Raw genomic sequence first — 17,254 nt, forward strand, 5'->3', positions numbered from 1 at the left:
CTCTCCCTCCACACAATTTCTCTCGCCCACACTCTCCCCTGCCTTCCTCGCTGTACTTCCTCACTCCCCTCCCCTCCTCCCCTCTGACACACTCTCCCTCCCTGCCCCACTCCTTCCCCTCCCCACACTCTCCCTTCCTCCGGTCTCTTCCCTCCCCCATCCTTTTCCTCCTCCCCCCCCCCCCCCCCGCATTGTCACTGTAAACATCCCAAATGAGAGCTGTTTCAAAACAGAAATGCTCAATTTTCTCTTCATCGTGGTCCTGATAGAACATAGAAAACCTACAGCACAATACAGACCCTTCAGCCCACAATGCTATGCCGAACATGTTCTTACTTTAGAAATTACCCAGGGTTACCCATAGCCCTCTATTTTACTAAGCTCCATGTATTTATCCAGGAGTCTCTTAAAAGACCCTATCGTATCTGCCTCCACCGCCATCTCTGGCAGCCCATTCCACACACTCACCACTCTCTGCGTAAGAAACTTACCCCTGACATCTCCTCTGTACCTACTCCCCAGCACCTTAAACCTGTGTCCGAAACTTTTTTCCATAGATGCTGCCTGGCCTGCTGAGTTCCTCCAGCATTTTGTATGTATTGCTTAGATTTCCAGCATCTACAGATTTTCTCGTTTGCTCAATTTTCCCTGTTTTTTCCCAATTAGTGATTCCAATTATTCCAGGCTTGGGCAGATGTTCCTAGATTATGACCACCCACTGAAGAAACTCACAGAGGAATTTGAATCCCATTGGAAGGTGAGTCTTCACACAATCAGAGGTGGGCCCACATTTTTCCAGTGAGGAAATGTTTTGTGCCTTGATTTCAGTGTTTTTGGTTGAGCTAGTGTTTAAGATCAAATCTTAGGCCGATGCCCCATTTCACAGAGTCTTGCATTTCTCTGCTCTTGTTCACTATCCAAGCTGCCTAACTCTGTAGAGTTGGGCCTTGGTTCCCTGAATGCACCCAGTGTAGAATCTGAACATAGCAGCTTTATCAAGTTAAGAGCCACAGGTATGGTCCCTTCCCCTCTGATGCACCATCAATAACTCTTGGAGACGTAAGGCAAGATATAGTCTTTTATTGGCTGGAAGAAAGAACAAGCAGCAATTGACCACCACACTACATCCTGGAGACTGAGGCCGGCGGCTGTGTCTCCAATCCCCTTTATACCGGGGCCCATGGGAGGAGCCACGGTCAGTGGGAGGAGCCACAGGAGCAGTCAGCAGGGTGGGGTGTGTCCAGACAGGTATATATAGTTCACCACACCCTCAGCTGGAGAAAGGGAGGTTTTTTCCTTTGTTTTTCTGATAATGGTACTCAGTGTTGTGCACTGAACTAATGCACAATTCCTTCTGGGTGGCATTTCATCTGTTTGGTGTCACTGGCTGTTTAATGACTTCTTTTCTTGTTGTAGCTCCTCACCGATGCCCTCCTCTCGTTGCAAACCCTCTTCCCAAGGAGGAACCTCACTGCTGACCATTGGCGGAGTGCTCAGCTGCTCAGTTTGATCAGCACCTCGAACGCCATGCTGAATCCTGCTGCATCCAACACCGTAAGCATAACCAGTCCTGCAGTTTCCAACATAGCTTTCTGCCAACCGTAGAACTGATCATTTAATAAGGCCAGTATTTCTCTACCTGCCTCTCACCTTTCTCCGGAAACTTATCTAATTAGTTTTTAAATCTACTCATACTCTGTGCTTGAATGACTTTGCGAAGTGAAACTGAGAAGACACTCTGGCTGTTTGTCGACGACTCTGACAATTCACTCTTGTTCTCAGCGCACGCGGAGAACAGCCTGGCCCGTCACCCACACTGAACAAAGAAATGTCATTTTTACACAGAAATTGATTAGTTGGACACAGATATTAATCCAATAGAAACTCTGTACAATTCAGAATCCTGTCATTTGCATATTTAAGCATCAGTTATTATTTATTTATTTTTATTGCGATATCGCACAGAATAGGTCCTCTGGCCCTTCGAACTGCACCGCCCAGCAGCCCTGATTTAACCCGGGCCTAATCACAGGACAACTTACAATGACTAATTAACCTACCAACCGATGCCTTTGGACTGTGGGAGGAAACTGGAGCACCTGGAGGAAACCCACACAGTCATGGGGGAACACACAAACTCCTTACAGACAGTGGCAGGAAGGTGTTAATAACTAATTAAATCTATGTTAAAGACCCATAACACCTGGGAATTAGTAAAATAACTGTCCAATAGTAAGTGTTGCCCTAAAATCCTTCGTTTGCATCTTTATCTCGGCACGCTCAGTGACTCTGGGTCCCAGGCTCGAACAGAAGAGTGCTGTGTTCAGCCTGGGTGACTGCACCATGTGTGCACGCTGTCTCGGTCAGCTTATCATCTTGACTCTTGCCTTAATAAACTCCCACACATAGGAAGGCCGTACAAAGTGTTTGCTCTCTGTTCTGTTAGCACACCATTTTAACTCTTTCCTTGCTGCAACTTCCACAACGTTGTGTGTGATTCGGGGTCGGAGCGGTGTCAATGTGCCTTGCTGTGCATTTAAATCTGGGTCCCATATACCCACTCACCTGGGTCCTGCAGCACACCATCCTGCGTGCTGATGCAACGCAAACTGTGGGTCATGATATCTTTGCTGCACTGCTAATTAATGGATGAAAATATTTTTGGGTTCCCATTCTGATGTTAGTAACGCTGATGCGTTGGTTGCGAACATGGGGAATGAAAGTGACCCTTGAACTCTTGTCTTTTACTTCAGATGCCGTGTGAATATTTGTCCCTGGAAACAATGGAGAAATGGATTATCAGTAAGTATCAGCACAGCTCACTGGAACCCTGGGTTTTATAGCTGTACACAATATGGCCCGTACACAAGACATTAGAAACATGGTACTAAATGCAAACAAAACTGATATTGCTCTGATCAAGTAGTGCAGGAAGTGGAATTTAATTTTTAATCTGGGTTTGCACATACATACAATATATAAGTGAAATACATTCCCATTCCAACATGGCCCGCTCTTCTGCCATAATGAGGCCACTCTCAGGTTGGAGGAGCAACGCCTCATATTCCATCTAGGTAGCCTGCAATCTGATGGCACGAACATCAATTTCCTTAACTTCCAGTAATTTCAAACACCCTGATCCCCTCTCCCTTTTTCCAGTCCGCATTCTGGCTCCCCTCTTACCCCTTCCCTTCTCTTCACCTACCTATCACCTCTCTCTGGTGCCCCTCCTCCTTCCCTTTCTCCCATAATCCTTTCTCCTCTCCTATCAGATTCCTCCTTCTTCAGCCCTTTAACCTATCACCTCCCGGATTCTCAATTCAACTCCTCCCTCCACCTGGCTTCACCTATCATATTCCAGCTAGTATTCCTCCCCCTCCTCCCCCCACTTCTTACTCTGGCTTCTCCTCTCCTTCCTTCCCAGTCCCGATGAATTGTCTCGGCCTGAAACATCAACTGTTTGTTCATTTCCATAGATGCTGCCTGACCTGCTGAGTCCCTCCAGCATTTTGTGTGTGTTACATTGCAAAGAACTGCCAAATAACAGATAAATGAAGTAAAAAAAAAATCCGGAGGAGATGAAAATCCAAACACTGCAGATGCTGGAAACCTAAAATCAAACAGAAAATACTGAAAACACTTTAATCCTTGGGGCATAGGAGAATGAGGGGAGATTTGATTGAGGTATGCAAAGGTTTGAGGGGTATAGACAGGCTTCTTCCACTGAGGTTGGGTGAGACTAGAACTAGAGGTCATGGGTTAAGAGTGAAAGGTGAAATGTTAAGGGGGAATTTCTTCACTCAGAGGGTTGTGAGAGTGTGGTTCGAGCTGCCAATGGGAAGTGGTGAATGTGGGTTTGATTTCAACACTTAAGAGAAATTTGGATAGATACATGGATGGGAGGGGTACGGAGGTCTACGGTCCAGGAGCAGGTCAATGGGACTAAGCAGAGTAATAGCTTCACGTAAACTAGAAAGGCCAAAGGGCTTGTTTCAGTTGAACCAAACAACAAAGTGTCTTTGCCATGAACCATGAATTCTAGTTCTCTCTTCACTGGTGCTGACTGACCTGCTGAGTGTTACCAGCATTTGTGTTTGTGTTATAAAGAATTATCCAGACATTGTTAGGCAATGTTTGAAAGTCCTCAGAATCTGTCTCTCTGCAGTGTACATTTAAATACACGTGGCACAAAGCAGTTTAGAGACATTTCATTTTGTCTTGGAGTTGGTGTGGACTGGTGGATCCCTGCGAGGGTGACATTTTCACGTTTGCATCGTTCCCCATCAACAAATTTGACAGAATGACATGAGGATCTGTGGAAAGCTGTCTCCAGTGTGGTTCAGACCTGCGACGGGAGGTCGGTGCAGTCTGAAGATCCAATGGTGGACAGTTGGGAAGGGTATGGGTACTCAGTCCACCTGCTGCTGACACCAGCGCAGCCTTGCCTCGTCACCTCCCAGCCTCCACCTCCACCTCCGCTCTCCCTCCCTACACACCCTCTCATCTGATCTACCTGTGACCTGTCAGCCTCTGCCTCATCCCTCCCTCTTACCTCTTTACACCAGCTCTCTCCCTTCCACTCTGAACCCGACCAGAAATGTCAACTGTCCCTCTGCCTCCACAGCTGCTGCTCACTGACCTGAATTCCTTAAAGGTTTGCTTCAGATCATCTCTGGACTTCTGATCACGGACCCTACAGCCTCAGCCAAGTCACTCATGTTTATTCCACTGGCAGTGAACTTGGGAGCATGGTTCCCTGCTCGAGTAATCACAGGGGCAGCCACGTCGAGGGAAGCTACATTCTGCAGGAGCTGCAGGGGAATGCCGCGTCTTCCCAGGCTGCTGTGTAGCTGAGCACTGGGAGATGCAAGAAATTTGAATGCAGACCAAAAGGATCCCAATTTCTAAATGGCACTGTTAAGTTTTTCGAGAATGTGGGGCCTTTGGAGAGGGTGCAGAAGAGACTCACCAGGATGCTGCCTGGATTAGAGAGTGTGAGCTCCAAGGAGAGGCTGGACAAACTTGGGTTGTTTTCTCTAGAGCGGCGGAGACTGAGGGGAGATCTGATAGAGGTTTATAAGGCTATGAGAGGCATAGGCAGGGTAGACAGCTTGTATCTTTTCCCCAGGGTTGAAATGTCTAGTACCACAGGGCATTTATTTCAGGTGAGAAAGGGAAAGTTTTTTTTGCAGAGAGTGATGGGTGCCTGGAATGTGCTGCCAGGGATGGTGGTGGTCAGGTACAATGGAGGTGTTTAAGTGGCTGTTAGACAGGCACATGGGTGTGCAAGGAATGGAGGGATATGGATATTGTTCAGGCAGAAAGGATCAGTTTAGTTAGGTGTTTGATTACTAGTTTAATTAATCAGCACAGACACGTTGGGGTAAAGGTCTTGTTTCCATTCTGTGTTCCATGATGCCCCAAAATGGTCAAAATCAGAATCAGGTTGATTATCACCAGCATGTGACATGAAATTTGTTAACTTAGCAGCAGCAGTTCAATGCAATACATAATCTAGCAGAGAGAGAAAATAATAATGAATAAATAAAATAAAACAATAATAAATAACAAGTAAATCAATTACATATATTGAATAGATTATTAAAAAATGTGCAAAAACAGAAATACTGTATATTTAAATAAGTGAGGTAGTGTCCAAAGCTTCAAAGTCTATTTAGGAATCGGATGGCAGAGGGAAAGTAAGTGTGTGTGTGTGTGTGTGTGTGTGTGTGTGTGTGTGTGTGTGTGTGTGTGTGTGTGTGTGTGTGTGTGTGTGTGTGTGTGTGTGTGTGTGTGTGTGTGTGTGTGTGTGTGTGTGTGTATAGCCCTGTGAAATGATGATCAGGTGTTCACGTCTTTCTCTGTGGGGTGATTCTGTCCTGACAGGACTGGGTACCGTGTTATCTTTGTTCTTGTGGAGGGACAATGGGCAGGTGTGCGAACAGAAGACGCCATGCAGTGAGCTTGAATAAAATGCACCCTTACTTGTGCCACATTATACACCTTTCGCACCTCTGATAAATTCTTGTTTTTCTCTGATTTAGTTGGCTTCCTGCTCTGCCACAGCAGTTTAAACTCAGAGCAAGCATGCCAGGCACTGTGGAAAGAGGCACTGCAGTGCAGTCTGTGCATTGAGCTTTTCAGAGACGAGGTTCTAATCCATCACAAGGTGACCGAGGAGCTGTTCAGCAGCATGAAAGGGTAATGTATCTAACTCCACTGTCACGTTACCTGGACTGAGCCCTCATTGGGAATGTGAAGGCTTTACTCCACAGTGAGCCTTCCCTGTAGATGGAGCTGTACTCTACCTCTGTTGCTGCCTACAAATGGCCAATGGGACAGTGTGAGGTTTGCTTCATTTCACACATCTCTGTTTCTCCGTCACTCACTCTCTCCTGTCCTCAGCAAGGCCTTGCCTCTCCTTGCTGAATCTTAGCAATTCCCCAATCTTCAGTTTGCTCCTTTTGTCGACATTATGAGCCTTTTTGATCTAACAGTGTCTTTAACTTATCTTGTTAACCACAGTTGAAGCGTTTTGTATTGTTTTTCTTTTGCCTAAAAGGCTTACATATGACTTGTGAACAATGTATTAAAGTGTTACACACTGTACAGACCGTGCAGTGTTGCCAGGGATTGGCTCGTAGGTAGAAGAGCCTGGTTACAGATTGAACTAAATCACTGCCAGTCCTTCCGCTGTTCCCTGAAAGCAAATCCTTGTCCTTTTCTCGCAGCTACCATCCGGCAGGAGGTACAAGAGCTTTTTGTCCACATAATGAGCCTTTTTGATCTCAGATCTTGTCTTAGGTCTTTTTCATAAATTCTGTTGTATTCTTTATTTTCCTGTAAATGCCTGCAAGAAAATGAATCTTAAGGAACTATATGGTGACATAAATATGCTTTGACTGATTGGTCTTCTTTTGTTCCTTAGTGTTTTACCCCTCTGTGTTCTCCACCCCCACCCAACACATCCCATCTCCAAGGAATACGGTCCCCTCCTATCTTTCCTTCAAGGAAGACGGTCCCTTCCTATCTTTCCTTCAAGGAAGATGGTCCCTTCCTATTTTACCTTCCCACAGAGATCTCTGCCTCCATCACAATGGAGGGTGGGTGTTGGGCCCCTTGGGCACAGGCTCAGGGCCTACCAGATGCTTGCAGTCAGGTGGTAACTCAATGGTTTCATTACCACCAGCCCGAGCTGTGCCTGGGTTCCTTTCTCTCTGTGCTGGTCCCATACCCTTCCGGTTCAGGGCAGAAAGCCAGGGAGCTGTCGGTGGGGGAAAGTGCAGGAGGGAGAGGTAGCTGTGCAGTCCCGCTTAGAGTCATTGAATCATAGAGCACTACAACACAGAAACAGGCCCTTCATCCCATTTAGTCCATGCCAACCTACTTTCTTGTCTAGTCCCATCGACTTACAACTGAGCCATAGCCCTCCATACGCTTCACATCTACAGACTTAACCAAACTTTACTTAAATGTTGATATCAAAACTGCACCCACCACTTCGCTGACAACTTGTTCCACACTCTCACCACCCTCTGAGTGAAAAAGTTACCCCTCAAATCCCCCTTAAACATTTCACCTTTCACCCTTAACCTATCACCTGTAGTTCTAGTCTCACCTAACCTCAGTGGAAAAAGCCTACTTACCCTATCCATACCCTCATAATTTTGTATACCTCTGTCAAACCTACTCTCATTCTCCAATGCTCCAGGAAATAAAGTCCGAACCTATTCAACCTTTCCCTATAACTCAGGTCCTCAAGTCCTGATAGCAACTTCTTCCAAAGTTCTTGCCGTGCACACACACACACCAACCTCACCAAAGTTCAAAGTAAATTTATAATCAAAGTACAGATATGTCACCTGAGATTAATTTTCCTGTAGGCATTCTCAATAAATCTGTAGAATAATAACCATAACAGAATCAAAGAAAGTCCGCCCGACTTGGGCGTTCACGTATCAGGTGTGTGCTGCCAATGATAGAGCAGGCAAGGAGGAAATCCTCCGGCTTCCGACACACTGCAATGGCTGCTGCCTTCCCTCTGTCACCTTCAGACCATTTTACAATTTATGTCCCATCCATGTTTCCCTGGCTCGCTGCCGGGTCCGTGCCTGTCCTCAGTCACAGCACTGACTGCCATCTCTGCTCTTGCAGATACAGCAAGCGGATCAGCGATGTGAAAGAGTGCCGGGAGCACGTCACCTCACACAGGTAATGGACTTGTGTACGGACGCAAACGGTGAAGGGAAGGAGGCTGAGGGGGAGAAACGGGGGAGGGGGTGTCGGGAGATAAAGGTATGGGGACTGAAGGAAAGAAAGACTGGGGGGTTATGTGGGAGTGTAGGAGGATCAGGAACTGTTAGGTGGTGGGAGGAGTCAGTCAGGGGTGGGTGAGAGTGAGGTGAACAAGGGTAGTGGGACAGGGAAGCTACCCTCGGGCGAGTGAGATCGGTTCATGGGTTGAAGCCTATGGCCTGATCCGCTGTGGCTTGTTAACGGGGCAGCAGTTCTTTGCCACTGACCCCCTCCTACCCCTACTGACCCCTTCCCACTGTCTCAACCCAACTTCAGGGCTTTGTTTACCTGTCTCAGAAACTGAAATAGGAAGGAACGGTCACTTGGAGAGGCAGTTATTAATCACAGTTTGAAATCGACCATTTTAGTTGTCTTTATTTGGAATTGGAATTAGTTTATTATTGTCACATGTACTGAGATACAGTGAAAAGTTTGTCTTGCATATTGTTCATTCAGATCAGATCATTTCACAGTGCATCGAGGTAGAACAAGGTAAAACAATAATAGAATGCAGAATAAAGTGTAAAAGGTAATTTACTTCAAGGCCACATTTGCAATGTTGGGTTCAGTTTTGGTTGCCTCATTATAGGAAGGATGTGGAAGCTTTGGAGAGGGTGCAGAGGAGATTTACCAGGTTACTGTCTGGACTAGAGAGCATGTCTTAAATGGATAGGTTGAGCAAGCTGGGGCTTTTCTCTCTGAAGTGCAGGAGGATGAGAGGTGACTTGACAGAGATGTACAAGATGGCAAGAGGCATAGACTGAGACTTTATCCCGGGGCAGAAATGGCTAATATGAGAGGGCATAATTTTAAGGTGATTGGAGGAATATATAGGGGGGATGTCAGAGGTAAGTTTTTGTTACACAGAGGATGGTGGGGCATGGAACGCCCTGCCAGGGTGGTGGTAGAGCCAGATACATTAGGGGCACTTAAGAGACTCCTAGATAGGCAAATGGAGGATAGAAAAGTGGAGGAGTATGTGGGTGGGAAGGGTTAGATTGACCTTAAAGTAGGTTAAAAGGTTGGCACAACAACAGAAGGGCCTGTACTGTACTGTGCTGTAACACTTGATGTTTGATTAATGGTCTATGTTCTACTGAAAAAGGGCAGTGCAAGTAAATGCTTTTGGTGATGTTCACACCTAGGAAATTAAAGCTTTCAACTCTCTCAACCTCAACACCATTGATGTAGACAGGAGCATGTGCACCACCCCCACTCCTGAAGTCAACGGCCAGCTCTTTGGTTTTAATGACATTTAGGGAAAGGTTGGCGTCAGGACACCATGTCACTAAGCTCTCTAATCTTTAGGCCAGGGAATGCTCTGGGATGAGGTGACAGATCTGTTGACACTGGGTTTGTGCTTTTCGTTTAGCGGATCTGTGCACAGGGAGAAACGTCATTTCCTGAGGAGTGCCGTGAGGGAACTGAGTACCATCCTGACTGACGAACCCGGGCTGCTGGGACCAAAGGTAGGGGCGTCTTGGCAGGTGTGGGTACTGTTCAACCAGAACCAGTGCAGTGCAGGCAGTGAGAATCTGAAACAAAACCAAACACTCCAGGGCTCTCTGAAAATCTTAACTGTGTTTGACCTTCCAAAATGCAACACTCTGCACTTATTTGAATTAAACTCCATTTGCCTTTCTTCAGCTCACTTTCCCAGCTGATCAAGATCTCCCTGTAGTTTTTTTTTAATAACTTTCTTCATTGTCCATCTATTTTAGTGCCATCTGCAAATGTCCTGAACATGCCTGGTACAATCTCATCCAAATCATTGATACAGATTCGAAACAGCACCGACCCCTGAGGCGCACAACAGGTCACAGGCCTCCAGTTCGAGAAGCAACCTTAAAAGTCTTAGGCACATATGTATAGCTATGGTGCCTAAGACTTTTGCACAGTACTGTACTTGTCAATGTGGAGCACAGAGCAAGTTTGTCAATCTGGCGGGAGCAAAGGATGTTGGAACGTCGAGGGTGGAGCGCCATGGGAGGGGTGTGGGACAGGTGGCAGAGAAGGAATGCCAGGGGCAGGGGTGGTGCAGGTGCAGACACACCCAGCCCTGAGACACCAGGCAATGTTGTTTGATTCCAAACAATCGGTTTATTGATCATTACAGAATGTCTCTCTGATGCTTGCTGCTCCCTCCCCTCTCCCTTCCCCTTTTCCTAACCATGCTTCCCCTCTCCCTGCCCCCTTCCCACTCTCAGTCCACAACAGAGACCCATATCAGAATCAGGTTTATCATCACTCACATATGTCATGAAATTTGTTTTTTTTTTGCTGCAGCAGCAGTACAGTGCAAAACATAAAATTACTACAGTACTCTGCAAAAGTCTGAGGCATCCTAGCTATATGTATGTGTTTTTGCACAGTACCATATTATCCCTCTTTAACCCCATTCTCCTGTCTTTTCTCCAGAACCTTTAACGCCTTTACGAATCAAGAACCCATCAACCTCCAATTTAATATTGCCAATGACTTGGCCTCCACAGTTGTCTGTGGCAATGAATTCCACAGCTTCACCACCCTCTGGCTAAGGAATTTCTGCCTCATCTCTGTTCTAGAGGAATGTCTTTTATTCTGAGGCTACGTCCACACTACACCGGATAGATCTGTAACCGAAGCTTTTTCTCTTCCTTTTTACCCTCCGTCCGCAGTAAAATGGCGTTTTCGTCCCCCGAAGATGGAGATTTTCAGAAACGCTCTCCAGAGTGTGTAATTTTGAAAACGCTGCTTGGGCAGAGCAGTGTGGACAGGGTAACCGGAGAAATCTAAAAACACTGTCATGACTTGCCGGAACAGATGGTGATGGCAGCACGGAATGTCATTGTTTTCATGAACGCAATAGAACAACGCCACAGCAGAAACGGAAATAGTAAACCGCTTCCTCTTTGGTTGTTTTCGGTAGATGTGTCCTACGCATACCCAGGAGGAGGAGATTCGCCCAAATATCCGTTTTAATGTACACAGAGATATTTTTAAAAACGCCTAGTGTGGACGCCTATCGTTTTTACGCGAAACCGGCATTTTCCAAAATTATCCGGTCTAGTCTGGACGTAGCCTCAGTCTGTGCCCTCTGGTCCTAGACTCCCCCAGTTTAGGAAACATCCTCTCCATGCCCACTCTATCTAGGTCTTTCAATATTTGATAGGTTTCAGTGAGATTCCCCACACCCCCATTCTTCTAAACTCAAGTGAGTACAGGCCCAGAGCCTTCAAATGCTCATGTGATCTGATTTTCCAGAGCAGCCTGCCACGTGGAAACTTACAAAGTCATAAGAACATAAGAAATAAGAGCAGGAGTCGGCCATCTGGCCTATTGAGCCTGCTCCCCCATTCAATAAGATCATGGCTGATCTGGCCATGGACTCATCTCCACCTACCTGCCTTTTCCTCATAACCCTCAATTCCCCTGCTATGCAAAAATCTATCCAACCTTGTCTTAAATATATTTATTGAGGTAGCCTCCACTGCTTCATTGGGCAGAGAATTCCACAGATTCACCAATCTCTGGGAAAAGCAGTTCCTCCTCATCTCCATCCTAAATCTACTCCCCTGAATCTTAAGGCTACTTGAAGTCCTGACTGAAGACCATACTGTCCTCATTAGCTTCTTGGAAACATCATCAATAAAATCTATCAAGTTAATAAGACATAATCTCCCATGCACAAAGTCATGCTGACTAACCTATCTTCCCAGCTGTATGTGTATCTTATCTCTCAGAATCCTCTCCAGTAACTTATCTACTACAGGTTTCCCCCGCTATCCGAAGGTAGAACATTCCTATGAAACTGTTTGTAAGCCAAAATGGCGTAAAGTGAAGAAGCAATTACCATTAATTTATACGGGAAAATTTTTTGAGCATTCCCAGACCCAAAAAATAACCTACCAAATCATACCAAATAGCACATAAAACCTAAAATAACACTAACATTTAGTAAAAGCAGGAATGATATGATAAATATACAGCTCTATAAAGTAGAAATAATGTACCTACATTGTAGTTTCACTTACCAGAATCAGGAAAATTGAGCCAAAACTGATTTGTAGAAAAAAATCAGCACGTGCACGCATGCACAAACACCTGCCCGAGCAAGGCTTCACAGTCATGGTAGTCTTCCTCAGGGTAAACACAAGCTTAAAGTGGGCATCTTTTTTCATAAAAGCGAAAATCCTCTTTTGGTTAGTGAAAACAGGTACTAATGTCAGTCTTTTGTAAAAGCGAAGTTGCGTAAAGCAAACGTTCGGAAAGCAGGGGGCACCTGTATGGATGTTAGAGTTACTGGTCTATGGTTCCCAGGTTTTTCTTTGCCGTCTTTCTTTACTATAGGCATAACATTCAGCACCCTCCAGACTTCAAGCGCTTCACCTGTTCCTAATGATGATACAAATATTCTCAGCCAGGGCTCCTGCAATTTCTTCTATAGCTTCCCACTAGATGTGCCTGATCAGGCCTTGGAGATTTATCTACCTTCATTCCCTTTAAGATATCCAGCTCCTCACCCTTAATCTTCATCTACCATTTCTCCACCCATATCTGCAATTGATCTATATCCTGCTGTATCCTTTGACAAGCATCTTCATTGTCCACATCAGCACCAATCTTTATATTGTCTGCAGATTTACTAGCCCATCCATCCACAGTTTCATCCAAGTCATTTAGTGTACATGCATCACAAGCTGCAGAGCACCCAGTACAGATCCCTGTGGATCACCACTAGGCAGATTACCTCCAGCCAGAATAAATCCTATTGACCATTGCTCTCTGCCTTCTATGGGCAAGCCAATACTGAATCCAAACAGCCAAGTTACCATGGATCCCATGCATTTTAATCTTCTGAGCCCCGTCAAACACAATAGAGGAGATGTCAGTGGTAAGTTTTTTACTCAGGGAGTGGTGAGTGCGTGGAATGGGCTGCCGGCGGTGGTGATGGAGGCAGAGACGATAGGGTCTTTTAAGAGACTCCTGGATAGGTACATGGAGCTTAGAAAAATTGAGGGCTATGGGTAACCCTAGGTAATTTCTAAGGTAAGGACATGTTCGGCACAGCATTGTGGGCCAAAGGGCCTGTATTGTGCTGTAGGTTTTTCTATGCAAATAAAAGTGATGCCTTCTGTATCTTGGTCAAAGTTTCACTGTAAACTTTTGCTCTTTGATCCAGGCTCTTTTTGTCTTCATGGCTCTGTCATTTTCTCGTGATGAGGTTTCATGGCTTGTGCGTCACGCTGAGAACATCACTAAAACCAAGACCCCTGAGGACTATGTAGACAGGTGAGGAAGAGGGATGAAAGAAGGGGAAACTCGTGGGTTGGGCTGATTTACATCCTTATGTCTGACAGTGGTGACCAGTGAAATAAATATATGGAGTGAGTCTGTGCACTGAGACCTGATTCATTCCATTGAATGTATTGAAGAGTTAAGGAGAGCAGTAGGTACATTGTTGTTATCTGGAACGAGCTGGTGGAGACAGGAACAGTAACAACATGGACAAGGCATCTAGACAAGTACTTGAATGAGAAGGGCACTTGGTGGAAGGAGTGGAGCCTCGGGGCAGGGGTTTCAAGAGATTGGTGGATGGGTGAAGAGAGTGACTGGAGAAGGGAAACCCTTGATGAGCTTGGTCATGGGATCTGAAGTGCTCAAATCTGCAGATATGGACTACAGCTGGCAAGGACTGGATGGGATGAATGGCCTCTCTCCCTGCTCTAACTGTTGAAAAGTGCATTCTCTACCCACCCATCAGTGGACTGCTCATCACACCAGAACGTAAGAAGCAGGAGGCCGTTCAGCCCCTTAAGGCTACCCTGCGGTTCACCACAATTACATCTGATCATTTCACTCAGTGCTGTTTCCCTGGAATCTCCTCTGACTGACTTCACATCCAAAAATCTATCGATCTGTGTTCTGAGTGAGCTGTGTTCCACGGCCCTGTGGGGAGATGGCTCCAGAGAATTTCCCCACCCCAATGCAGAAACTCCTCCCCATCTGTGTCCTGAACTGTCAACACCACATTGTGAGACTGGAACCCCGGTTCTGGGCCACCCAGCCAGAAGACACATCCTCCCCACATCTAGCCTGTCTCAGGCCCTGGAAGGATTTTGTCCATTTCAATGAGATCTCCTCTCATTCTGCTAAACACAACATAGTGCAGGCCTAATCTGCTTCATTGCCCTGATAACAAACCTGCCATCCTGGCAATCAATGGGTGAGCCATCCTTTCGACAATATAGAAAGAAGGATCTGGCTCACAGAACGATCCCACGTCTTTAGTGGCGTCCCTGTGACCTATTCTCATCAGTTCCCCCAAATCCAATTTCTACCCCTCACCAACAGACTAGGGGTAATTTATAGTGGCCAATTAACCCACCAACCTGTATGTCTTTCATGTCTTTGTGACCTTGGAGGAAACCAAACACCCAGCGGAAACCCACATGGTCATAGAGTGAACGTGCAAACACATAGACAGCGCCGGATCAAACCCGGGTGTCTGGAGCTGTGCGCCATCAGCACTACCTGCTGCACCGCTGTGCCGCCCATTGCATTCACTTTATTGGAGATTCAGGGGCAGCTGCATTCTGCAAAATGGCCGCATCATCTGTGCATGTGTCAGGAAAAGTCTGTTGAAAAAGATTTATTTTGTTTTTCCTTCCTATCCACACCCCCCCCCCCCCCCACAAATTTGATGAGAGTGAGTTTTATTCTGTATCTCAAAATTTTGAGTTGTGGTTTGTGAATTCTGTGAGGTGAGTTTCTGTTCTGTAACGTGGAGGTTGATTGGTGATCCTGCCTTAAATAGATTAAAGATAAAGATTTAAAAGATTAGCTTTATTTGTCATCAACGACCAACACAGTCCTAAAAGGTTCATTGCACAAATCTTCTTGCATTCAAAACCAACATAACTCTTCCTCACTTCTATGCTGTTTCTACATATTAACCTTTAGTGACTGTTGTATATGGGCTCCCAGGTTCTTTTGAATATCACCCCCTTTCAAACTCTCATCATTTAAACAACACTCTGCCTTTCTCTGGTTTTCTTCCAGTTTCCACATTCAAGTGGCTATATCCCCCAACGTCTCCCCACACCCTGCCCATATCCCACACTGCCAACCAGTTTTCTACCATCACCAAACTTGGATATATTACACTTGATTCCTTCACTCAAGTCAGTGATAGATGGTGAATAGCTGGGGCTGCCACGAAACTCCTCCTTGCTCTTGTACTCTCTGTCTATAACACCCAAGATCCTGTGCGCCTTCCCTAGCTAACTGCACAAAAGACCACCAGACCTCCCTGTTCTTGACTCTTTTTTAGAATTGCTTCCTCCGGTTTATACTGTCACAAGGACAGGATGGCTGCTGTATGTTCTGAGGTTTAGATATTTCAAGGAGGATTGTGTGGGTGGGGAGGGTAGTGGCTGTGCTAATCAGGAATAGTTTCACAGCTGCAGAAAGGGAGAATGTCCTGGAGGGATTGTCTTCTGAGTGAGTGTGGGTGAAAGTCAGGAACAAGAGGGAGCATTCACTCTATCTGGAGTATTCTGTAGACCCCCCAATAGCAACAAAGACACTGAGGAACAGATCAGGAGGCAGATTTTGGAAACATGCAAAAATAACAGGATTGTCATCATGGGGGACTTCAACCTCCCTAATATTGATTGGCGCTTGCTTCGTGCAAAATGTTTAGATGGGGAGTGGCTTGTGAGGTGAGCCCAGGAAGGATTCCTGATTCAATATGTAGTGAGGGGAGGCCATACTGGATCAGGTGTTGGAACCAGGTCAGGTTAAGATGCCATATGTTGTGTTGGCCTTCATTAGTCTAGGGAGTAATGAAGCGCCGTGAGGTAATGTTGCAGCTCTATAAGATCCTGGTTAGACCACACTTGGATATTGTGTTCAGTTCTGGTCACCCGATTGTAGGAAGGATGTGGAAACTTCAGAGAGGGTGCAGAGGAGATTTACCAGGATGCTGCCTAGTCTAGAGGACATGTCTTATGAGGATAGGTTTGAGTGAACTAGGGCTTTTCTCTTTGGAGCGAAGAAAGATGAGAGGTGATTTGATAGAGGTGTATAAGATGATAAGAGGCATAGATCAAGTAGATAGCCAGAGTCTTTTTCCCAGGATGGAAATACAAGGAGACAATATTTTTAATTTAAGCTGATTGGAGAATCGTATAGAGGAGATGCCAAAGTTAAGTTTTTTTTTACACACAGAGTGGTGGGTCCATGGAGTGGTGCTAGAGGCAAATACATTAGGGGCATTTAAGAATCCCTTAGGCACATGGATGATTAAAAAAATTGGAGGTCTATGTTGGAAGAAAGGGTTAGATTGATCTTGGAGCAGATTATAAGGTTGGCACAACATTGTGGGCTGAAGGGTCTGTACTGTGCTGTAATGTTCTATGTTAATTCCTGCCTAAGAAGTCCATCTGCCATATTTGCTTTTTCACAAGTCCACACATTCTCCCAGCCTGTCTATCTCCTCTTGGTCTATTCCAGTCCTGGCCACAGTTCACCATGCCCCCAATCTGTGTGTCATCTGCACATTTGCAAACTATGCCCAGTAAACCCAAGTGATGAAGGAAAGCAGGAACAACCACTGGAGAGACAACATACTTCTACATACAATGAAAACTCCTTACCTGTTCTTACCTGCTACTCACCTGTGCCTCCTTGCCAAAGCCTTAGACTCCTCCACTGGCCTACTCACACAATGCCAATCCAAAAGAGCCTTCACTTCTTTTTGTTGAAGCCTCTTGAGCCAAAGCCCTATTCTAACACTGCCCACTCCAACAATCGCCACTCCCAGGTCACGCTGCTTAAACCTCATTTCTTTTCATTGGCTCAAGTGAATCACACACGCAATGAGACGATGTTTTTAATAGCTCGCACACTCTCAGGCCTTAGCAAGGTGAGACAGAGCTCCTGGCTGGATCAGCTCACTCTCTGTCTCCTCTGTGTC

The 17,254-nt window shown here is 45.8% G+C and overlaps 1 protein-coding gene across 1 annotated transcript in view; it reads left to right on the forward strand.

Annotated features, from left to right (window-relative positions):
• The window catches only part of LOC140741231 (nck-associated protein 1-like), an 89,671-nt gene that overhangs the window by 22,330 nt on the left and 50,087 nt on the right, over positions 1-17,254 (forward strand). Inside the window, exons 6-12 of the mRNA XM_073071194.1 lie at positions 667-757; positions 1,417-1,554; positions 2,754-2,802; positions 6,045-6,201; positions 8,155-8,211; positions 9,668-9,764; positions 13,457-13,566. Of these exons, the coding sequence (XP_072927295.1) occupies positions 667-757; positions 1,417-1,554; positions 2,754-2,802; positions 6,045-6,201; positions 8,155-8,211; positions 9,668-9,764; positions 13,457-13,566 (699 nt within the window). The remainder of the gene's footprint in view (positions 1-666; positions 758-1,416; positions 1,555-2,753; positions 2,803-6,044; positions 6,202-8,154; positions 8,212-9,667; positions 9,765-13,456; positions 13,567-17,254) is intronic.

Source organism: Hemitrygon akajei, chromosome 18, assembly GCF_048418815.1.
Source record: "Hemitrygon akajei chromosome 18, sHemAka1.3, whole genome shotgun sequence".
Lineage (NCBI taxonomy): Eukaryota > Metazoa > Chordata > Chondrichthyes > Myliobatiformes > Dasyatidae > Hemitrygon > Hemitrygon akajei.